Here is a 19,092-nt window from a genome sequence, read left to right on the forward strand (position 1 = left end):
TGATGGGAGGATGAAGGACATGGGAGAAAAAGGAAAAAGGAGGACAACGAGACAGTGGAAGGCAGGAAATCACAAGGAGAGACGAGCAGGGATTCACACGAGGTTCAAAAGGGGTTCACATGGGAAGAACAGGGCTTAAATAGAGGAGAGACAGCACAGGTGAACACAATTAGGGAGGAGCTGGGAGGAAGTAAAAACTTGCAGGGAGACAAACAGGGAAGACAGGACTACAGAATAAGACAAGGGGAGCACAGCAACACTGAGGACAAGAGGGAGGAAAGAGGGATCAGAGGAGGAGGAAGGCAAATAACAGAAAAATCATAACAAATGGTGAGGGAACAAAATAAACATGACAATCCACAACTTCCTCCTTTATGACTCTTTTATACAACCATCCTCCTGCTCCTTCTCATTCATTTTGTAAAATCCCACTCTGCTGGGCTCACTCACATTTGATCTTAATAGCAGAGTTACCAAACTGTCGTTCTATCAGTTTTATCGGGATCAAAAAAATCTGATTCAGATTCAGAAAACTTTATTTGTCCCAGAGGAGCATTTAAGGCATAAGTGAGCAGCTTGACATATAAAATACAATAAAAAATAGATACAAATATAAAATATAAAGTATGTACAGGTTACCATGTCATAAATGTTATGACTGTTTAAAATGTCCATAAACAATGTAAACAGATTGTATAAATAAAGTGATGCTCTCAATAAAATTGAGGTAGAAAGTCCGTAGAACATCTTTACTGACTCCAAAGGAGCTGAGTTTCCTCAGGAGGTAGAGACGGCTCTCCTACATTAGGACCTATATTTGCCTCATATTTTGCTAGTGGGGAGGCATCCAAAATCTTAGCATACCCTCGTTGAGGCAGAACAAAGCACAACAATCTTTTTATATTGATTCCCTAATAATAACACTCAAACTGCAATTTCATAATGCTCTGATTCTGCCAAATTTAGTGTGACAATGGGCTGGTGGTATATGGTGGAAATAATATCTATTCTTCATAGCTGTCGTCTTAAAATGTCCAAAGTAATACAACCATCCTGCTTTGTTCATATTAACTGCTTGTAGCTGTGTCAGATGTTTTGTTAACACAGCTATGTTTTTGCTGGCTGACCTCAGCTTTAGTTCTTCTTTAAATTTATTTAGTGATATTTTTGACCATACCAAGCTGATTGAACTAAATTACCACAGTATAGTGATTATTATTATTATAGTGTAGTATGTCTTTTGTTTGGTTTGATTACTTAACGAAAATAGATTTTGCTTCCAGTCAGATGTTGTCGGACATCAACCGCACAACCACCAATTCCCAGAAGGCAAGCAGTGATTGGTGGGAGAGCCAAAACAGTGCTACATCCCATAAATCTGTATATTTATGGGATGTATAGTACTGTGTATATTTATTATTATTATTATTATATTTTTAACTAGCCACATGTCACAGCCAGTAATGGGAATGAGTAATGAGAAGTGTGTGGCTCAGAGTAAAAAGAGACAGAGGGATGGAAAAAAAGCTTGAATGTGGGAGGAGGAGCTCAGTTTGGCATAAAAAGCCAGCTGCACTGTCTGCACACGTGCACGACTGACCGCTGCACAAAGTCCAAAGCCCCTTACTGTGTACACGCTCCCACAGGAATACATACCGGGGAGTGCCAGACTGCAAATTTAGAACTCATTTAAAAATATTTGCATTATTCAAACCTTTTACTTTGCATCCACGTCTGCTGTGTGTGACCACTGCTTAGTGCACAGCAGGAAAACACAAGGCAGGGCTGGAGGCCACCTGTCAGCCTCCATGTGGATAAACTTTCATCAGATCTGACCAATACATGACCGTAACAGAGCCGTAGCTCAGCATAAAGCTAGGTTAATATGTTTGTAACAGTAGACCTGCTGTAACTGTGGAAGTCATGGGGGACAGAGCTGGCAGTTATTAAGAGATGTGCTATACATACAATGTATCATATATATATATATATATTATATATTATTTATAATTAAATAATTTTATTGGCCCAACAAACATTTTTATGTGCTTTTAAACAAAAATAGGCATGTGCATACATTTGGGGACCCTCTTAATCACATTGATTTCAAGACATGTGGGGATTTATAGGTTGCAGCACAAAACTGCTTTGATTCGCTCGTTAGAACTTCAGTTACAAAGACAGGTGGAATCAATCATGAAAAGGGTTAATTAACATAGGTAACTGCTGGCTGTGCTTGTCTGGGGCAGCAGTGGCTCAGTGGTATAGCAGGTCACTGTTGTGTGTCCTTGGGCAAGGCACTTTATCCACATAGCCTCCAGTGTACTCACTGGTGTATGGTGCTATTTGCTGGGCTGCCTTAAGCAATTTCCCCATTGTGGGACTAATAAAGGTTTAAATTTATTTATTTTTATTGATTTATTTCTTAGAGACACTGAACTCCATGAGAAGAACTTAAAGCCTACTGTGACATTTGGTGGAGGGTCCATCATGTTATGGGGCTGTGTGGCTTGCACAGGTACTAAAACCTTGTTAAAGTTGAGGGCCACATGAATTCCTCTCATTATCAGCAGATTCTTGGACAATGTTCAAGAGTCAGTCTCAAAGTTAAAGCTCTTCCGGAGTTAAATTTTTCAGCAGGACAATGATCCTAAGCACTGTTTAAAATCCACCAAGGAATTCATGTTCATTCATGTTTCTGCTCAAACTGTCACAAACAGACTCCATGCGGGCCTGACATCCACAAGTGGGGCTTGTGCTTACAGCCCAACACCGTGCAGGGAGATTGGCATTTGCCAGAGAACACCAAGATTGGCAGATTCACCACTGGTGCCCTGTGCTCTTCACGGATGAGAGCTGCTTCACACTGAGCACATGTGACAGACATGACAGAGTCTGGAGACGCCGTGGAGAACCTTCTGTTGCCTGCAACATCCTCTAGCATGACCGGTTTGGTGGTGGGTAAGGTAAGTAAGTAATGGTGTGGGGGAGGCATTTCTTTGGAGGGCCGCACAGTCCTCCATGTGCTGGCCAGAGGTACCCTGACTGCCATCAGGTACCAGGATCATCAGGCGCATGTAGGGAGGTCATACAGGCTTGTGGAGGCCACGCACACTACTGAGGCTCATTTTGACGTGATTATTTTTAGTTAATTATTGCGGTATGTGGGGTAAAATAAAACTTAAAGACATTCACATTTTCAGCTATACAACACACAAAAAACAGCACAAATAGCATTGCTAGCTTGTGCATGCTAGGTCAGGAACATTAGGGTACACCATTTTTCATTGCTATCTGAATGCATGTTGAGTTCATTAAACCTGTACCATGTACTGCAAATGCACAATGCATTATGTTATGTATTGATATTATCATTTTATTTGCTGGCATCACGCTACCTTTCAGTTTACCACAGTGCTCTATAGCATGCCACCATATAATATAATACACAAGTCAACTTTACACTAAGCTTGTTTGATATGTAGCAACAAGCTAACTCTTGAGTTCATCCTATTAAAAAAACAAAACAAAACAGTGATTTATGGTGACAGAAAATGACTAAAAAGCCACAATGCTAAAAGTTGTGTGTGTAATTTATTCAATCAGATTCAAATAATACATACTATTAGTGCTATTTGATAAATCATTGAACATAGGAGGAGGATGTTGTTACCTTTTCAGCATTAACAGAGTATAATTAATCTCCCCATCTAGTAATCCATAATTAATCGCATGTGTAAATAATGTATTAGTTGCTCTTCGGTCACCCCTGAGTACTTCACTAGGTAAGATAGAGCAATCTGTAAGTCTAACATTCACATACTGAATACTGCTTAAACAATAAGAGAATCAAGTCTGACAGCCACAGTCTAGATAGGGGACAAAACCTCTTTGAACCATGGTTCTTTTCAGCAATAGACCCATTTAAATGGGGGATGTGAGGTAGAAACATCGTTATCTGATGAGCCCCACCTGAAAAGTGTTAAAAGGATACAGTGCTTCAGGTTTGACCCTTAAAGGAAGAGGAGCTTTGAAGTTTACTACAACAGCACGATTATCATAAATACCACTCCAGTCCTTTCTGTACTCCAACGTTGCAACAAGCAGCTCCATATTACATCTTTGTGTGCAAAGATGTGATATGTAATGTAATAATTGTAATAATAATAATTGATGTAATAATTCTTCTTTACATCTTTGTGTGCAAGTGAATGCATGTGTGCAGAAATGTGCAGATTTTTTTAAATTATACCATTAAATTATGGTATCAATATACACAGAGACTGTATGACAGGACATGACAGATACACACATTCCCCCAGTTCAAAACACTCATGGTCCAGTGTCAGTGTGTTCTACTTCCTCTTCCCTCATTGGCTCAGGTAGCAGGAGGGGGTCCCTATGAAACACAGCCATGTTGTTTTTAAAACTGAAGCTAAATGTGACACTGCAGATTAAACACACCCATGTATTCTGTGGATCACATTAATGCCCATCGTACACATAATCCAGGTATGCGTTAGACAATATATATCCTTTGGAAAGGCTTACTGTGCTAACATCATTCTCCTCTAGACACAATCCATACTTAAGATGCACAACAAGACGGGATATGATTCCAACTCACAAATAACTATTAGCAACAAAGCTAAACGTAGCTTCATGCAGTTAAAAGCTGAATAAAATAAAGGTGTTAGCTTTCAGATTAGCATTCAGCCTCAGTTTATACCACTGCTATATTCAAGTCGTAGAATTGCTTTCACAAGTAAAAAAAAAAAAAGATCAAGTCAAGTCAAGCTATGCTCCCATGCTAAAATATTTAGCATGGGAACAGTACAACAATTGTTGTACAGTTGTAATTACAACAGAAGTTGTAATTCTTAACTATTTAAAAGGAAACAGAGTTTAAAATTAAAGTTTTAGAAACTTCTTCTTTGTCATCTTTGTATATGTCAAAAGCTGTGTGCAAAAAAAATGCAACTAGGCATGTGTGCTGGATGAACATGCTTGTGTTACCAAAAGATGTAAAAAAAAAAACACTATAGATTCCATGCTAATTTCTAATGTTGTTTTGAAATTCAAAGGGCACTTGCACACATAGGCCTGCATTTCAGTATTATTTGTGTAAATGTGAAATATTTATGCTAACAGTAAATTTTTATGGAAGCCAATTAAGGCCAAATATGACTTTGTTGAATTCTGAGATTTAAGTCTCAAAATTAAGTCATTTCACATTCCAACAAAATTAAAAATAAAATGAAATAAAAAATAAAAAAAACAAATTGCTGTCATTGCAAAACTATTCATTAAGTTCTTAACAAGGAAAACTACGATTCTTTTTCTATGGCTTTTATCTGATAGGCTCGTGTGGATCACATGACATGCCAAGCCATGTCACATATAATGAATACGTCTGTGATACATTAGGTGGATTCTTCTCACGTGTTTTTCCCCCCAGTGATTAGGTCAGTTCCCTTTTATATTTTGTATTTTTTTTAAAAGACATATAGTCCCAATTTATAAATAACACTTTTGTGGTGCATATGCAGTAATGCAGTAAGTGGCCTGTGACATAAGAAGATGGATGGATCGGAGCCTCGTGTTAGATGACAACATTTGCCACGTGCATTGTGGATAGTGTAAATGAGGCTTAAGTAAGTTGTTTCTTCTTTCTGTTTTACTTTATCTTTATGACATAGAAAACACTACTCTGATATATCTTTCACTGGTTTTTCAACCTTAGCTGTAAGCCAAAAAAAGATATGAATGTGTCACTTCTGCAGCAAGCTCTTCACACTGATAAGAGAGCATCGGCTCCAAGTCGTGTGAACATAATGTATGTATGAGGAACTACACCTCAGTGTGAGTAAAACCACACAAACAGCAGATATATTCAGCGCACCATGAATTTACATCACATCCTATCAGCAGGACATTATTATATGCTTTAAATCAAAATGGCTTCTTAAAGACTGAAAGGAGTCTGAAAGGTCTCCTGAAAGTGCTTCACAGTAAAGACTGCTCAGCTATTTCTGTTGTCGCCTGATAGAACGCCCCACTTCCTGTTTCCAGGGTCACTCAGAAAGGGAGGAAGTGAGATGGCATGCCACTGCTCAGGGTGAGTAAGACAAGGTGTGGTTAACAAATGTCAACTAAATCTATGGTCACAAGGAAGGAGAAATGCAAAGGAGAGAGGACCCAACAGTGATCATCATCTGAACTGTTCCCGAATGTTAAATGAATGTTCTCCTAGATAGCAACACAAGAGGTAGTTATTCCCACTGCTCAGACATCCTGTCAGGACATGCAGGAGCAGCTCCGGGGGGTGTTTGAGAACACTCTCAAAAAGGGGCTGGGCCATGTGAGGGATTCAGAATCAGACTATATTTTTGTGCACGTGTGGTTGTGATGGCTCTGAATGTATGTGCAAAAAATGTCTCAATGACATTTCAGGTGCTTCCTGTGGTGGTCCTTTTCCAGCTGCTCTCTCTGGCCTCCATAGATGCAGTTGGCGCGCCAAGAGAACAACACAATAACAGAGACTATAGTGGTCTGGAGAAGGAGCATCACCCCGTAGGTAGAGGCTACGGTAGGTCCAGATAGGCAGGATGGAGCGGTGGGGGGCAACAGCAGGGCCGGGCTGAGCAGGATGGCCCTCACCTCAGCCTTGATCATGTGAAGCTCATCCAGGATGGACAAGAACGTGCAACAGTGGAACCACTGGTGGCTGTGTCCCCAGATGTCGAAGCGGCCTGGGGCGAGCCGTTCTGGGAACTTGCTGATGTTAAATATGGCTGAAACCAGCAGCCAGAGGCAGTGGCGATAAAAGAAGCTGGGCATGGAAGTAGATGCCGTAAAGGAGGACGAGGGGGCAGAGTATGGCGATCTGGTGAGGAGGCGGTAGAAGACAGGCGTGGATGAAACCAGGAACGGGAGGAGGAAAACCAGGGTCCGGATGATGTATCGGTGCTTCCTCCACTGCTGGCGAGTATTGCAGCATGAAAGGACACAAATGATTGCAACGACACACGCACAGGGGATGTAGAAGGTATCAAAAAATGTGCTGAAGTCCGGGCTTGCATAGCACGATGTTGACGAGTCCTCCTTGTCTACTATCCCGGCTCGAGGGTGGATGTAGTAGTAGTATGCCAAAGATGAGCCAACAGTGTAGGCGCTGATTGTACCGTAATCCACGAAGAAACAAACTTCTCTTACCACCAGAGACATGGAGTTCAGCAGGTGGGCCATGCTGCTGGCCATCAGCAGGCAGAACACCCCAATGAAGTAGTTCCACAGCGGATAGAAGAATGGGGCGTCACAGGGAGGTGCGCCTTCCCAGCCAAACACCTCCACAAAATAGTACAAAAAAACGAACACAGGAAGGAAGTGAGTCCAGAAGTTTCCTGTTTCGTTGGTAGGCCTGAACGCCGACAGTAAGCAGTCCCTCAGGCTGTAGTTTGGAAAGCGGTAGCCCGTCAGGATGAAATTCTCTATCACCCGCGGTGGCACGTCCGTGTGCCTCAGAAGAGGCAGCGGCTGACCACAGTTCAGGAGCATAATGAGGACTGGCTGTAGACTTCTTTTTTTAGCTTTTATTGCTTGGATGTTATTGCGATCGCCACCGTGGAACCATGATTAGAATAAGTAAGGCATCGACACGACCTCTCAGCGCAGCTCCGGTTGAAGATTTGATCCCAGCTTTCACTGCAGGCCTCATGAACTCTAATCCACACAGCAGCAGGAGGACACAACACCCACAATTCTCATGACACTAGTTAATTTTTCTGGGTTAATTTGTCCCTTTGGTTCAGTCGTTGACCCCTGAGTCATCCAGACCTCCATCACGCACTGATCCCTATTGTTTTGCATAGGATTCTTTGATCAGTCACACTCACGTGTATTGTCATGCATAGTTTTGCACATAGAGATGAAGGTCACTTGTTACTGTTTTTTACAACAGCGTGTCAGTCAGTCATACAGCAGGGATGTTCTGGAGATGCGTCCATTAAGCCGTGCGGTATGTAGGTCATGCTGCCCGTTGGCACCGTGTCAGGCTGCTGCAGGCTTCTCCGCCAGTGTCTCCGCTACTTTCAAGCTTGTATTCACGTCCGACTATCAATTCATCCAACTCTCGTTCCGTTGCAATGCGGGGCGCTGCCGAGAAGAAGAAGAAATTAAAAAAAAGCGTCGCGCGCCGGTCTTTCAGTCGGTCTTTCAGTCCTGTAACTGGACTGCAAGGTCGCGTTTTATAACCGACATTATGTTCCACGCGTGAGGCAAAGTACACCGTGGAGAGCGCCGTAGCCCGGGAGGGTGAAGGCAGCCGGCATATCTGCGTAAAACGTTGAGCAGAACGGGACTGTTTGACAGCAGGTACAAGCGTCAAGTTAGGTCACTGCAATACTGCACTTCCGGTTAGCACTTTCAAAATAACAACACAAGGATTGTGACGTAACATTTCCTCAAAGGTCAATTTAAAAGTCTCTTCTTTAACACAACTAAATGCATGTAAAAGAAATTCTTTTCAGTTTCATACTTTATTGTAAATTTTTGGGGAATTATTAAGATTAAGATAAACTTTAATAATCCCCATTGGGAAATTAGATCATTATATTTTAGATGATTGTATGTTATTACATGTAAAACCATAAAATAGTTGAAACAAGTAAAAAATAAACCTAATAAAATATAATAATAATAATAATAATAATAATAATAATAATAATAATAATAATAATAATAATATATAGGCTAATAAAAATCTGACTAACACTAAAATAAAAATGTTTAGGGTTTCTGTTTTCATCTTATTGTTATTATTGTACCACAGTTATCATTTATACTGTTTCTCACGTCACGTCAAATGAACATGCACAAAATTAGGCCGACACAAATTCTCCCTGCTTTATTTTGAAGGTAAATCCCTCTAGTTTCTGGTGTCGTTCTGGCTCACTGCGTGCCTTGAGGCTGAGCGGAGTGTTAAACTAATTTAAATATTTCTCTAATATGCGTGTTTTTTTTCTTTGCATTGTGGTCAAGTTTTTGTTGGCAAAGAGACAGACAGGAGAAGAAGACGAAAATGCCGAAGAACGACAGCCGTAAGCCCTGGCCGTGCTCCCGTTATCTGCTTAAAATGCACAGTCCGTTCCTGTTCGGTAATCTTGTTACAGCATCATCTGCTTCACCTGGCTTCCCGCCAATCAATACATAAGGCGCGCCGGATTATTAGGCGTACGGCTGATTTTTAAGAAAATTATAGGCATTTACATATACGCCTTATAGTTGTGGAAAGAGTCATCATCTTTTTTCATGTTTTCCAGCCATTAAAGACACTTTGATTATCCCCCTTTTTGCTCCTGTTGTTTGAGATACTAGCAAAAGAAAAAAGAAGCAGGCCACACTTCAGTGCACAGCAGGCTGAGTGAGACTGCTAATGGATAGAGACACGTCTTTAGTATGTTATGATAACTTAACTTACTCTACAGACTCACTGAAAGGCATTTATAACATTGTAATGATCTTGATCACATTCTAATCTAACAGTATCTGTGAAATGGAAGGATGTAGCCTCTCCGTGATCATGTGATTTCTTCCGGCATCCATGATATTCTTAGAAAGCATGAAAAGCCTCTTTGACTACCAGGTGGCATCTCATGTTCTCAAACACTTCTGGCTACTAACAGCTGATTCTTTGTGCAGAGGCCATGTGTAAACAAAACATCAATTTGTCATAGCAGCGAGAGGGTCACATGGCAAGTCATGTTTTAGGGGACAGGCTACATTTATATATTTATTTTCAGTCCCAAAACCAGTATCACATGGAATTTCCAAGCACCCGTCCACCAGGGCTGACAAAATGAAGCCCGTGTGGAAGTGTTAAAAACTGCAGTTAATGCCACAGTCTAGGCACTTGCTTTTAAACTGAGTGAAGCTAATAGATTACCATGTTAAAAACATCCCACTTTACCACTAAAATAAACATGTTTACAGCCAGCTACTAAAACTTTAAAATTCAATCCATGCGACAATGAAAAAACAAAAATGAAACACGAAGCACAACTAAACACCAGGGGGCACCAAAACTTTTAACTGTACGCTGACCAATTAGACACTTTGAATGAATCAGTCATATTTCTTGAATTCTCTTTTTTAAGGCTTTTTATGTATGCATTTAGAAGACCTGGAGACAGATTACACGTGCTGAAAGTGTGTCATTTGGTCACAGAGATGTTCATTTGGAGAAAGAAAGACGAGGCATTATAACCCAAAGCACACGGTTCCTACAGTCAAACACGGTGGTGGCAGAATAATACACTGTGTGGATGCTTCAATGCATCTGGAACTGGGTGGAAGGAATCATGAAAAAAGACAGTCAGCAGCAAATCTGGGTCTTAGTCATTGTTTTCTCTTCAACAAGCTGAAGCATATGACTATATATTTGATATATATATGATAGTGAAGAACTGCCTCCAGGAGAGCAAGCTTGTAATCCAACTGATAATCTGTAGAGCGGACCAAAGAGGGTCCATGCCAGGAGACCATCATGTCTGGAGGAAGAATAAGCTAGGATTCATAGGAAGATGTGCCTCTAACATGTTGTAAACTACACCAAATGAGTCCAATCTGTTAGCAAAAGAAATAAGACAAAGATACACATGCTAACTGACTGTTCGGGGAGGCTCGTCTAACTTTAGTTTCTGTGTTTAAGGCAAAAAAATATATTCTTTGAGTAAGAAGTGTTTGTGGTTGAAATAGTTGTATACTTGTGTGAACATGGACTAATAAATCATTTCATAACTGAGAGCATTCCTTTGCTGATGACTGCAGGAACACGCAGGGCAGTCAGAACATGTAAAGTAAAGAGTTTAACACAAAACACACCCCTTTTAGCCTGCTGCATTAGGAATCCATGCTTAGGGGGGAATGGGGTAAACTGAGCCACTTGTTACTCTTGCTGTCTTCTTGGCAAGGAATAACATTACAGCATTAAAACAAAAAACCCACCTTCAGTCCAGGGTGTCCCCTATTAATAGAAATGACAAGTATGCGTCTATGTCATAGACTCTATGACAAATGACAATGAAAAAAATAACTGTTCAAAAAAACTTCCCCCACCTTAATCAAGGGTAAGATGATCCAACTAAGCGGTTACATTAAGCCTTTAAGTGGCTTAATTTAACCACTTAGTTGGATCATGGGGGAAATTGACCAGTCCACCCTTTCTCATGTAAAACTTGAGCATAATTTAAACCCAACACAAAGACATAAAAGTCATTCTTTTAAGTCCTACTGTATTTCCCCACACAAGATCAGTCTAAGGCCCCGTTCACACTGGAGAAAGTCAATCCAGCTAGAGTAGGATTTAATCCGGACAGCCTTTAAACTGGATACGTTCAGACCTATATTCAAATCTGGCTATCACGCATACATGTACGCACTCAATCCTGTTGAATTTTTGTTTGTTGTCCTCGGAACCACTAGGTGGCGCCTCATAATATACAGTCTGTTCAGGCTGCGGTGTGTGTGCGCATGCATCGTGCGTTTTTTTATATATTTTCCTCAGCATGCACTATAAGAGACAACATACGCTGAGATGCTATTAATTTAATCTAATCTAATCTAATCTAATCTAATGAATCTATTAATCTAGCTAACAAATCTAGGTGTAATGCTAATTAGCAGTTAATGTATATGATGTATATGTCCTATTTTAGCAAGATTTTAAGAAGTTTTGACAACTTATTATCTCATACAAAACCCCACCCAATATAAGAGACAGGATGTGTGTATAGTAGCTATATGTAGCTCTTAGCGTAAGTTCAATCAGGAAGACTCTGTTTCCCATCATTCACCATTTATCCCTATCCGCTTCCTAATCTTTCTCCCTCTATCCCTCACTCCTCTGCTCCCCCTCTCTTAGTCAGATCAGAATCAGAATCAGAATCCTGTTTATTGCCATATAAGTGAAGGGGGTTCACATTACTAGGAATTTGCCTTAGTGATTGGTGCATACAAAGAACATATAATAATTAACATGCAATAAGATAAAAACTAAGATAAAATTAAGTAAATAAACTAAAGTAAGGCTAAATTTACATGACAGACATGACATAAGAGACATACAATGAACAGAACATAAAATACTTGGCGGATGTAATGGTAAACATAGACCCTTATATGAACGAATGGAACAGTGTAATAATGTAACAGGTACCACATGGATCGGTGAGGTGGTACTCGTGTGCAAGTAGTGCAAGATGGAGTAAACAGTGCAAATAGTCGTCATTGTGCAGTGACTATACTAAAGTGACCTTCTGAAGTGACAGTGCAGAGCAGTGCATTAATTACAGTTTAACAGTCCAACAGCAGAGGGGAAGAAGCTGTTCTTGTGGTGTGAGGTTCTGGTCCGAATGGACCATAACCTCCTGCCTGAGGGGAGTGGCTCAAAGAGTCCGTGTCCAGGGTGAGAAGGGTCAGCTGTGATCCGACCTGCACGCCTCAGAGTCCTGGAGACGTACAGGTCCTCGATAGATGGCAGGCTGCAGCCGATCACCTTCTCAGCAGAGCGCACAACATGCTGCAGTCTGTGCCTGTCCCTGGCAGTGGCCCCAGCGTACCACACTGTGATGGAGGAGGTGAGGATGGACTCAATGATGGCCGTGTAGAACTGAACCATCATTCTGGCTGGCACCTTGAGTTTCCTCAGCTGCCGCAGGAAGTACATCCTCTGCTGGGCCTTTTGATGAGGGAGCTGATGGTGAGCTCCCACTTGAGGTCCTGGGTGATGGTGGTACCCAGGAAGCGGAAAGAGTCCGCTGTGGAGATGGGGGTGTCTGTCAGGGTGAGGGGGGGGTGATGGAGCTGGCACTTTCCGAAAGTCTACTGTCATCTCCACTGTCTTCTGGGCATTCAGCTCCAGGTTGTTGTCAGCACACCAGGACACCAGACGGTCCACCTCCATCCTGTAGGCAGACTCATCCCCGTCTGAGATGAGTCCAATGAGGGTGGTGTCGTCAGCAAACTTAATCAGCTTGACAGACTGGTGGCTGGAGGTGCAGCAGTTGGTGTACAGGGAGAAGAGCAGAGGGGAAAGTACACAGCCTTGGGGGGTACCGGTGCTGATGGTCCTTGTTTCCGAGACATTCATCCCCAGCCTCACATGCTGTCTCCTGTCTGTCAGGAAGTCAGTGATCCACCGGCAGATGGAGTCTGGAACATGCAGCAGGGACAGCTTGTCTTGGAGGAGAGCTGGGCGGATTGTGTTGAAAGCAGAGCTGAAGTCCACAAACAGGATCCTAGCATAGGTTCCCGGGGAGTCCAGATGCTGCAGGATGTAGTGAAGAGCCAGGTAGACAGCATCGTCCACAGATCTGTTAGCTCTGTAGGCGAACTGCAGGGGGTCCAGGAGGGGGGCTGTGATGGTCTTGAGGTGGGACAGTACCAGGCGCTCAAAGGACTTCATGACTACAGACGTCAGTGCCACAGGTCTGTAGTCATTAAGACCAGTGATCCTTGGTTTCTTGGGAACTGGAACTATGGTGGAGGATTTGAAGCAGGCTGGCACATGGCATGACTCCAGAGAGGTGTTAAAGATGTCTGTGAGCACTGGAGTCAGCTCGTCTGCACAGGGAGGAGGGGGACACACCATCAGGTCCAGGAGCCTTGCGGGGGTTCAGTCTCCTGAACAGCCTGTTAACATCCTCCTCCAGGATTGAGAGGGCAGCTGAGGGGGAGGAGGAGGGGGGCAAGGAGGACTCTGATGGGGTATCTTTGATGTGGATGTCCGTGTTGATGGGGTGTGGAGAGGTGTGTGGAGAGGTGTCAGGGCTGGCTGATAGTCCATCAAAGCGGCAGTAGAACTCGTTCAGACTGTTGGCTAATTGCAGGTCGTCAGCTGAGTGGGGGGCTTTGGGCTTGTAGTTGGTGATCTGCCTCAGTCCTTTCCACACAGAGGCAGAGTCGTTAGCAGAGAACTGCTGCTGGATTTTCTCAGAGTACAGTGATTTAGCACTTCTCACCTCCTTGCTAAACCTGTACTTGGCTTGTTTGTAGCAGTCTCTGTCCCCACTTCTGAAAGCGGCCTCCTTCTCTAGCCTCAGCTGTCTGAGTTTAGCTGTGAACCAGGGTTTGTCATTGTTATAACTCACCCTGGTGCGTGTTGGCACAATACTGTCCTCACAGTACTGTATATATGACGTCACAGTGTCTGTATACTCATCAAGACTATCACTTATGCAGTACAGACTGTCTCTGATAGCAGGTTGTATGCAGAAGCATGTTTAGTCTCGTAGTGAATTGTGTCGAAGTGCTGAACCGGTGTTTTGCCCCTTCTGAGCCCTCTGCGTAGCTGTAACCAACAACCAAGCCCTGCAGCACCGTGTGACGCACCACGATGCAGACAGAGAGAGAGTGACAATGTTCTGCTCAGAGAATCATGATGCAAACGTTACACAATGAGTTAAAAACAAAAACAAGAATTGCCTGTTGATTTTGTATGATTTATGATTGTATGATATGTTTGGCTGGCGGGCCAAAAATAACACATTTTAAGATAGAAGCCGCGGGCCATAGAAAATCCGACCGCGGGCCGCAGTTGATTTAGAGCCACAGGCATATTTGCTAAAAACGTGAGATTTTTCATGGCCTGTACTTTTCAGTGGCAGACTGAGCGCACCTCTTGCATCCACTGTAGTTGAACCAACCATATCAAACCACACTGCAGTTTCATTAATAGCTATGATGTTCTTCGGATGGAATTATCCGTGTAGTAAAGTAATGTTTCAATTTAAAGCCACAGGCATATTTGCCAAAAACTGGGGCTGGTTTTGTACAACTCCATTTCCTAAGCTATATTTTGTATTCGGATGGCTCCCTGAAGCATGGTTATAATGATTTGCCATGGATCCATTTGTCCATTTTCTCCCTCCACCACACAGTCTGGCCCTCTTACTGTCTTCTTCAGACAGACATTGAAGTTAAATAATTTTTAATACAAAAAAACGCACATTAGGCTTTGAAGGTAAGGTGTAGGACTTGAAAGCATGAACTTGAAAGATTAAATTCTGGAGGGATGTCAAGCAAGCAGTATCTATCAGACTTTTTTGCGCAGGGTAGAACTGGCTTAAACAGGTGAGCTTTTGGAGAGTTTATACAGCCAAAATCTAAAAAACTCAGACCAGGATTAAAATTGATGCCTGCCTTTATATGTCCAAATCCATAATCGGACCAGGCCTGTAAAAACGACCGGTGTCAGTTCAGGACTCAGCTATAAGTTATAAGTTTTACAGTACTTTTCTGTCAAGCATGTCATGCACATCATGGGAAGTGGGCTTCAGAGAGAAGGTTGGAAAGTATGGGAGGGCCACATTTTTCCAGAGCAACAGCGGGCTCAGCTTCCCCACCCATCTCCCTCCCACACTTTATTTTGCCCTATAAACTGACACACTCCTCTAGCCACCCCCTCCAAGTCCAGCCAAATGGGCTGAGCAAAATGCACATGTAGTGCCGGGGGATGACTGGAACACCCGTGTGGGCGAAATTTACCTGCCCTTTCACCACCCCAGTGACATGTGCCCTGGGGAGAAAATTAACCTGCTCAGGTCTCGACATATCAAATTAAAAAAAAAAATCAGACAAACACATAACAGGTTCAGAGTGTGTGAGCGTAGAGCAAAGTTTATGTTTTCCGACTGACTAGCAATAGCGCAAAGTGTCTGGTTAACCTACTTATGAATTTGTGTTTCGCTTTTGACTGAATGCTTCCACCAATCTGCTGCTGATCTGTGGAAGAGTTTATAAGATTATTTCCAAGAGCCACTCCCCCAAGTGGCTTCTTCAGTTTAAAAGATCACTTCTCTTTTTAGTTTTCTCTTTTAGTTTAGTATTTTAGTTCAGCAACAACTATTAAAGTGTGTGAATCAATGTATGAATAGCAAGGGATCAAGCTCTAAAATAACATCTAGCTGTATATAAATAACATCTAGTTCTCCTTGTCCTTGTCCTCCAGGAAATAAATAATAATAATAATAAATAATAAACATTTTCTTTGTGAAGCTATGTATTTGTGATCTAGGTATATTATAGTCATGTACTAATGTTTCAAAAGTATAGAATGCGTCCCTTGCAAATATATCAGTAAAAAATAACAATCCATGTCTGTGCCAGAGTTTGAATGCATCGTCTGAAACCGAGGCTGGGAAAAAGAAATTATTTGCTATGGGAAAGGACCCAGCTATCTCTCTTAATCTAAAATGTCCCCTAAACTGCAACCATAATTGTTGTGTTTTTACCAGTGATAGTCGCTCCACACAGTTCCCATTTCTATGAGCACACCTTCTACCAGCACCGCGTGGGTACGTCAAATGTGTGCGTACGTCCTTACGTCCTTGTGAGGAATTACTTCTGATTGGCACTCTGATTTGTCCCTCCCTCCCACAAACAAAATTTCCTCCGATTGGATCTCGTCTCCATCAATACATTCCATCTTCATTTTTGGCATTATGCGTTAGCTTATATTTAGTTATCGTCTCATTTTCATCAGCAATAAAAGGTTGTTAATGAAAACTATGATAGCCGTCATTGCCTCTGAGAAGTCCATGGTCTTTACCAAGTTTGTTTTACACATGGCGTGTTCTAAATTGTTGGCAAAGCAGTACAAAAATTGTAGTAAGGGTGCCGTTTAATAATGTGAGCCTGAGGCCAGTTCTACCAAGTGTTGGTCCAAGATGAAAACATATAATATGTACAAAAGTTCGCCCTAGTAAGGAGAGCAGGGAAAACACGTCTTCACATGTCGCCGCCCACTAGCGTCCCCCCACCCCAAAAAAAATACATATATATTTTTTTTTAAATGTATTATTCACAAAGACATGTTTGAGTTTTCTGTACTTGTAGTCATGACTGATCTGTTTCCAGTGAGGTGCAGGACTTAACAGCAACACTCAAAAGTTCTCATTCAAAGGTTTATTTTAATTTTTATTGTTTTCTACATTAAAGACATCAAAATTGTGTATGGATTTATGTGGTAAACAAAAAAGTGTTAAACAAACCAGACAATGTTTTATATTGTTGGATTTCTTCAGAAAATTCCACGCTCTTGGAAATCTCTCAGTCAGCTCCATAAAGCGCCATCATGCCTGCCTTGCTTTCTTAAAGGTAGGGTAGGAAATTTCATTCTGATGCACTTTATGTTAAATTAGTGTAACTTCTCTAGTATATAGTCCGATAGCAACCAATTAGTTAAGCAGTTTCACATTAAAACGAAGAATATTAATCATCTGTGGAAGCTATAAAATGCTAAAAACATCAGCCAATCCTCCAGGACGACCCTGTGCGGAGTATTGGCTGGTTGTCACTCTCTTCCTGCTCTGCGCGGCCATCATGCATGTACCTCTCTGGTGCATGAGAAGTCACAGACCGCAGCTCGTCTACAGGTAATGTGCGTCTATGTGATTGGGAGGCGTGGCTTCGGGGTGAGCCCCTAGAGAAAGGGGCGTGTGTTTACTTTAGAAATCTGGCTGACTCTCACTGAGTTTTCAAAATCTCCTACCCTAACTTTAGTTTAAAGTTTTCTGCAGTGAATAGCTCTATTTAACTACTGTTCAAATAGGTCACTGTCAGGTAGCCTGTGTTGTGTAAAATATGTACTTAAGGATGCATCTCATTTTAATCTTTGTGTTTGTCTTTTCAGTGTGACATCCTCAGAGAAGGTGGACAAGGCCCAGCGCTATGCAGACTTTACATTGCTCTCTGTGCCTTACCCAGGTGAGGAGTAACGTTTTCTGTCATTCATTGTTAGTCCGCCCAGGAAGGCACTGGGTTTTTACTGCCATATTCCCAGTATGTTGCTTGGGAAGAAAAGTATATACATTTATCAAAAAGTATCTTAAAAATACACAACTGTGCAGTGACTTAGGAGTGTTTCACAGATTTTTGCACTGTGTGTTATGTGTTTGTGTGTTTTCTCATACTCTTTCAGGCTGTGAGTTTTTTAAGGACTACAAAGACAGAGATTACACAGCTGAGGGTTTGATTTTCAACTGGAAGCAAGTACAGAGAAATTGTGCTTTGAGTCAGTTCAGTTGTTGATGAGAACTCTACTCTGGTGTATTGATCCAATGCGTCTGTCTGTCACTACTGTCAGGACTATGTGGATGCTCCTTTGACAATCCCTGTGTGCTTTACTCAGAACTTGAACATTGATTGGACTCAGTACCAGGTAAACCTATTCTCTTCTACTCTGTACTCTGCATTTTTGGGACAGGTACTATTTCGTTTGTTGTTTGACCTGTTAAGTGCTTTGTAACAGTTTCACACTCTTACAGACAGTAATAATCTTAATCTTTGTTTGTTTAGTCGTGGGACCTGGTGGAACAGACCCAAAACTACCTAAAGCTACTTCTCCACATCATCAACAGTGATGGTAGGTAGTGGTTATTATAAATCCAATGTGATGCAGTTCTTACTTTTTCCCAACTCTATTAAGAGGTTTCAGAAACAGAAATACTTTATTGATCCCAGGGGGAAATTGCTTGCATTCCAGGTGCTCCATGTATACTAAAAAATATAAAATAAGGTATAATAGTAAGAGTAGAATAAAAATAAAACCTAATAAAATTCTAAACATTAATAAACATTCAAGTTAAATCCAGGCAAGTGAAAACTGATAGTCATATATAATACAATTATACTGTGTGCAGTAAAATCTTACAGTGTCTACAATAAATCCAATATGGATATAATTAACAAGACAGTGTGTTAGATCAGATTGTCTGATCTCAGAGGGAGAAGTTGTATAGTTTGATGGCCACAGGAAGGAATGACCTCCTGTGGTGCTCAGTGGTGCTCAGTGGTGCATTTAGGAGGGATCAATCTAGCACTAAAAGTACTCCTGCACCTCAGCAGCACGTGGTGGAGAGGATGGAAGCTGTCTCCAGGATCCCCTGCAGTTTAGACGACAGCATCCTTCTGTCTGACACTGCTGTCAGGGAATCCAGCTCCACCCCCACAACATCACCGGCCCTTCTGATCAGTTTATTGAGTCTGTTTGTGTCCGCTGCTTTCAGTCTGCTACCCCCAGCACACAACAGCAAA

The 19,092-nt window shown here is 41.8% G+C and overlaps 1 protein-coding gene and 1 long non-coding RNA gene across 3 annotated transcripts; one reads left to right on the top strand and one right to left on the bottom strand.

Moving 5' to 3' along the window:
* Nucleotides 1-4,974: 4,974 nt before the first annotated feature.
* Nucleotides 4,975-8,378, bottom strand: paqr9 (progestin and adipoQ receptor family member 9). The gene has a single exon (XM_028406844.1). It carries the CDS (start codon nucleotides 7,555-7,557, stop codon nucleotides 6,439-6,441), a length of 1,119 nt encoding a protein of 372 aa, XP_028262645.1. The 5' UTR covers nucleotides 7,558-8,378; the 3' UTR covers nucleotides 4,975-6,438.
* Nucleotides 8,379-16,886: 8,508 nt separating this feature from the next.
* On the top strand, nucleotides 16,887-18,423 carry LOC114436471 (uncharacterized). Of its 2 annotated transcripts, XR_003670687.1 has the most exons (5): nucleotides 16,887-17,154; nucleotides 17,690-17,763; nucleotides 17,978-18,048; nucleotides 18,143-18,217; nucleotides 18,355-18,423. It is a non-coding gene; the product is annotated as an uncharacterized LOC114436471 (long non-coding RNA). The 2 variants fall into 2 exon arrangements; XR_003670686.1 differs by lacking the exon at nucleotides 16,887-17,154 and having other exon boundaries at nucleotides 17,499-17,763.
* Nucleotides 18,424-19,092: the final 669 nt, after the last annotated feature.

The sequence above is a fragment of the Parambassis ranga genome, chromosome 5, assembly GCF_900634625.1.
Source record: "Parambassis ranga chromosome 5, fParRan2.1, whole genome shotgun sequence".
NCBI lineage: Eukaryota > Metazoa > Chordata > Actinopteri > Ambassidae > Parambassis > Parambassis ranga.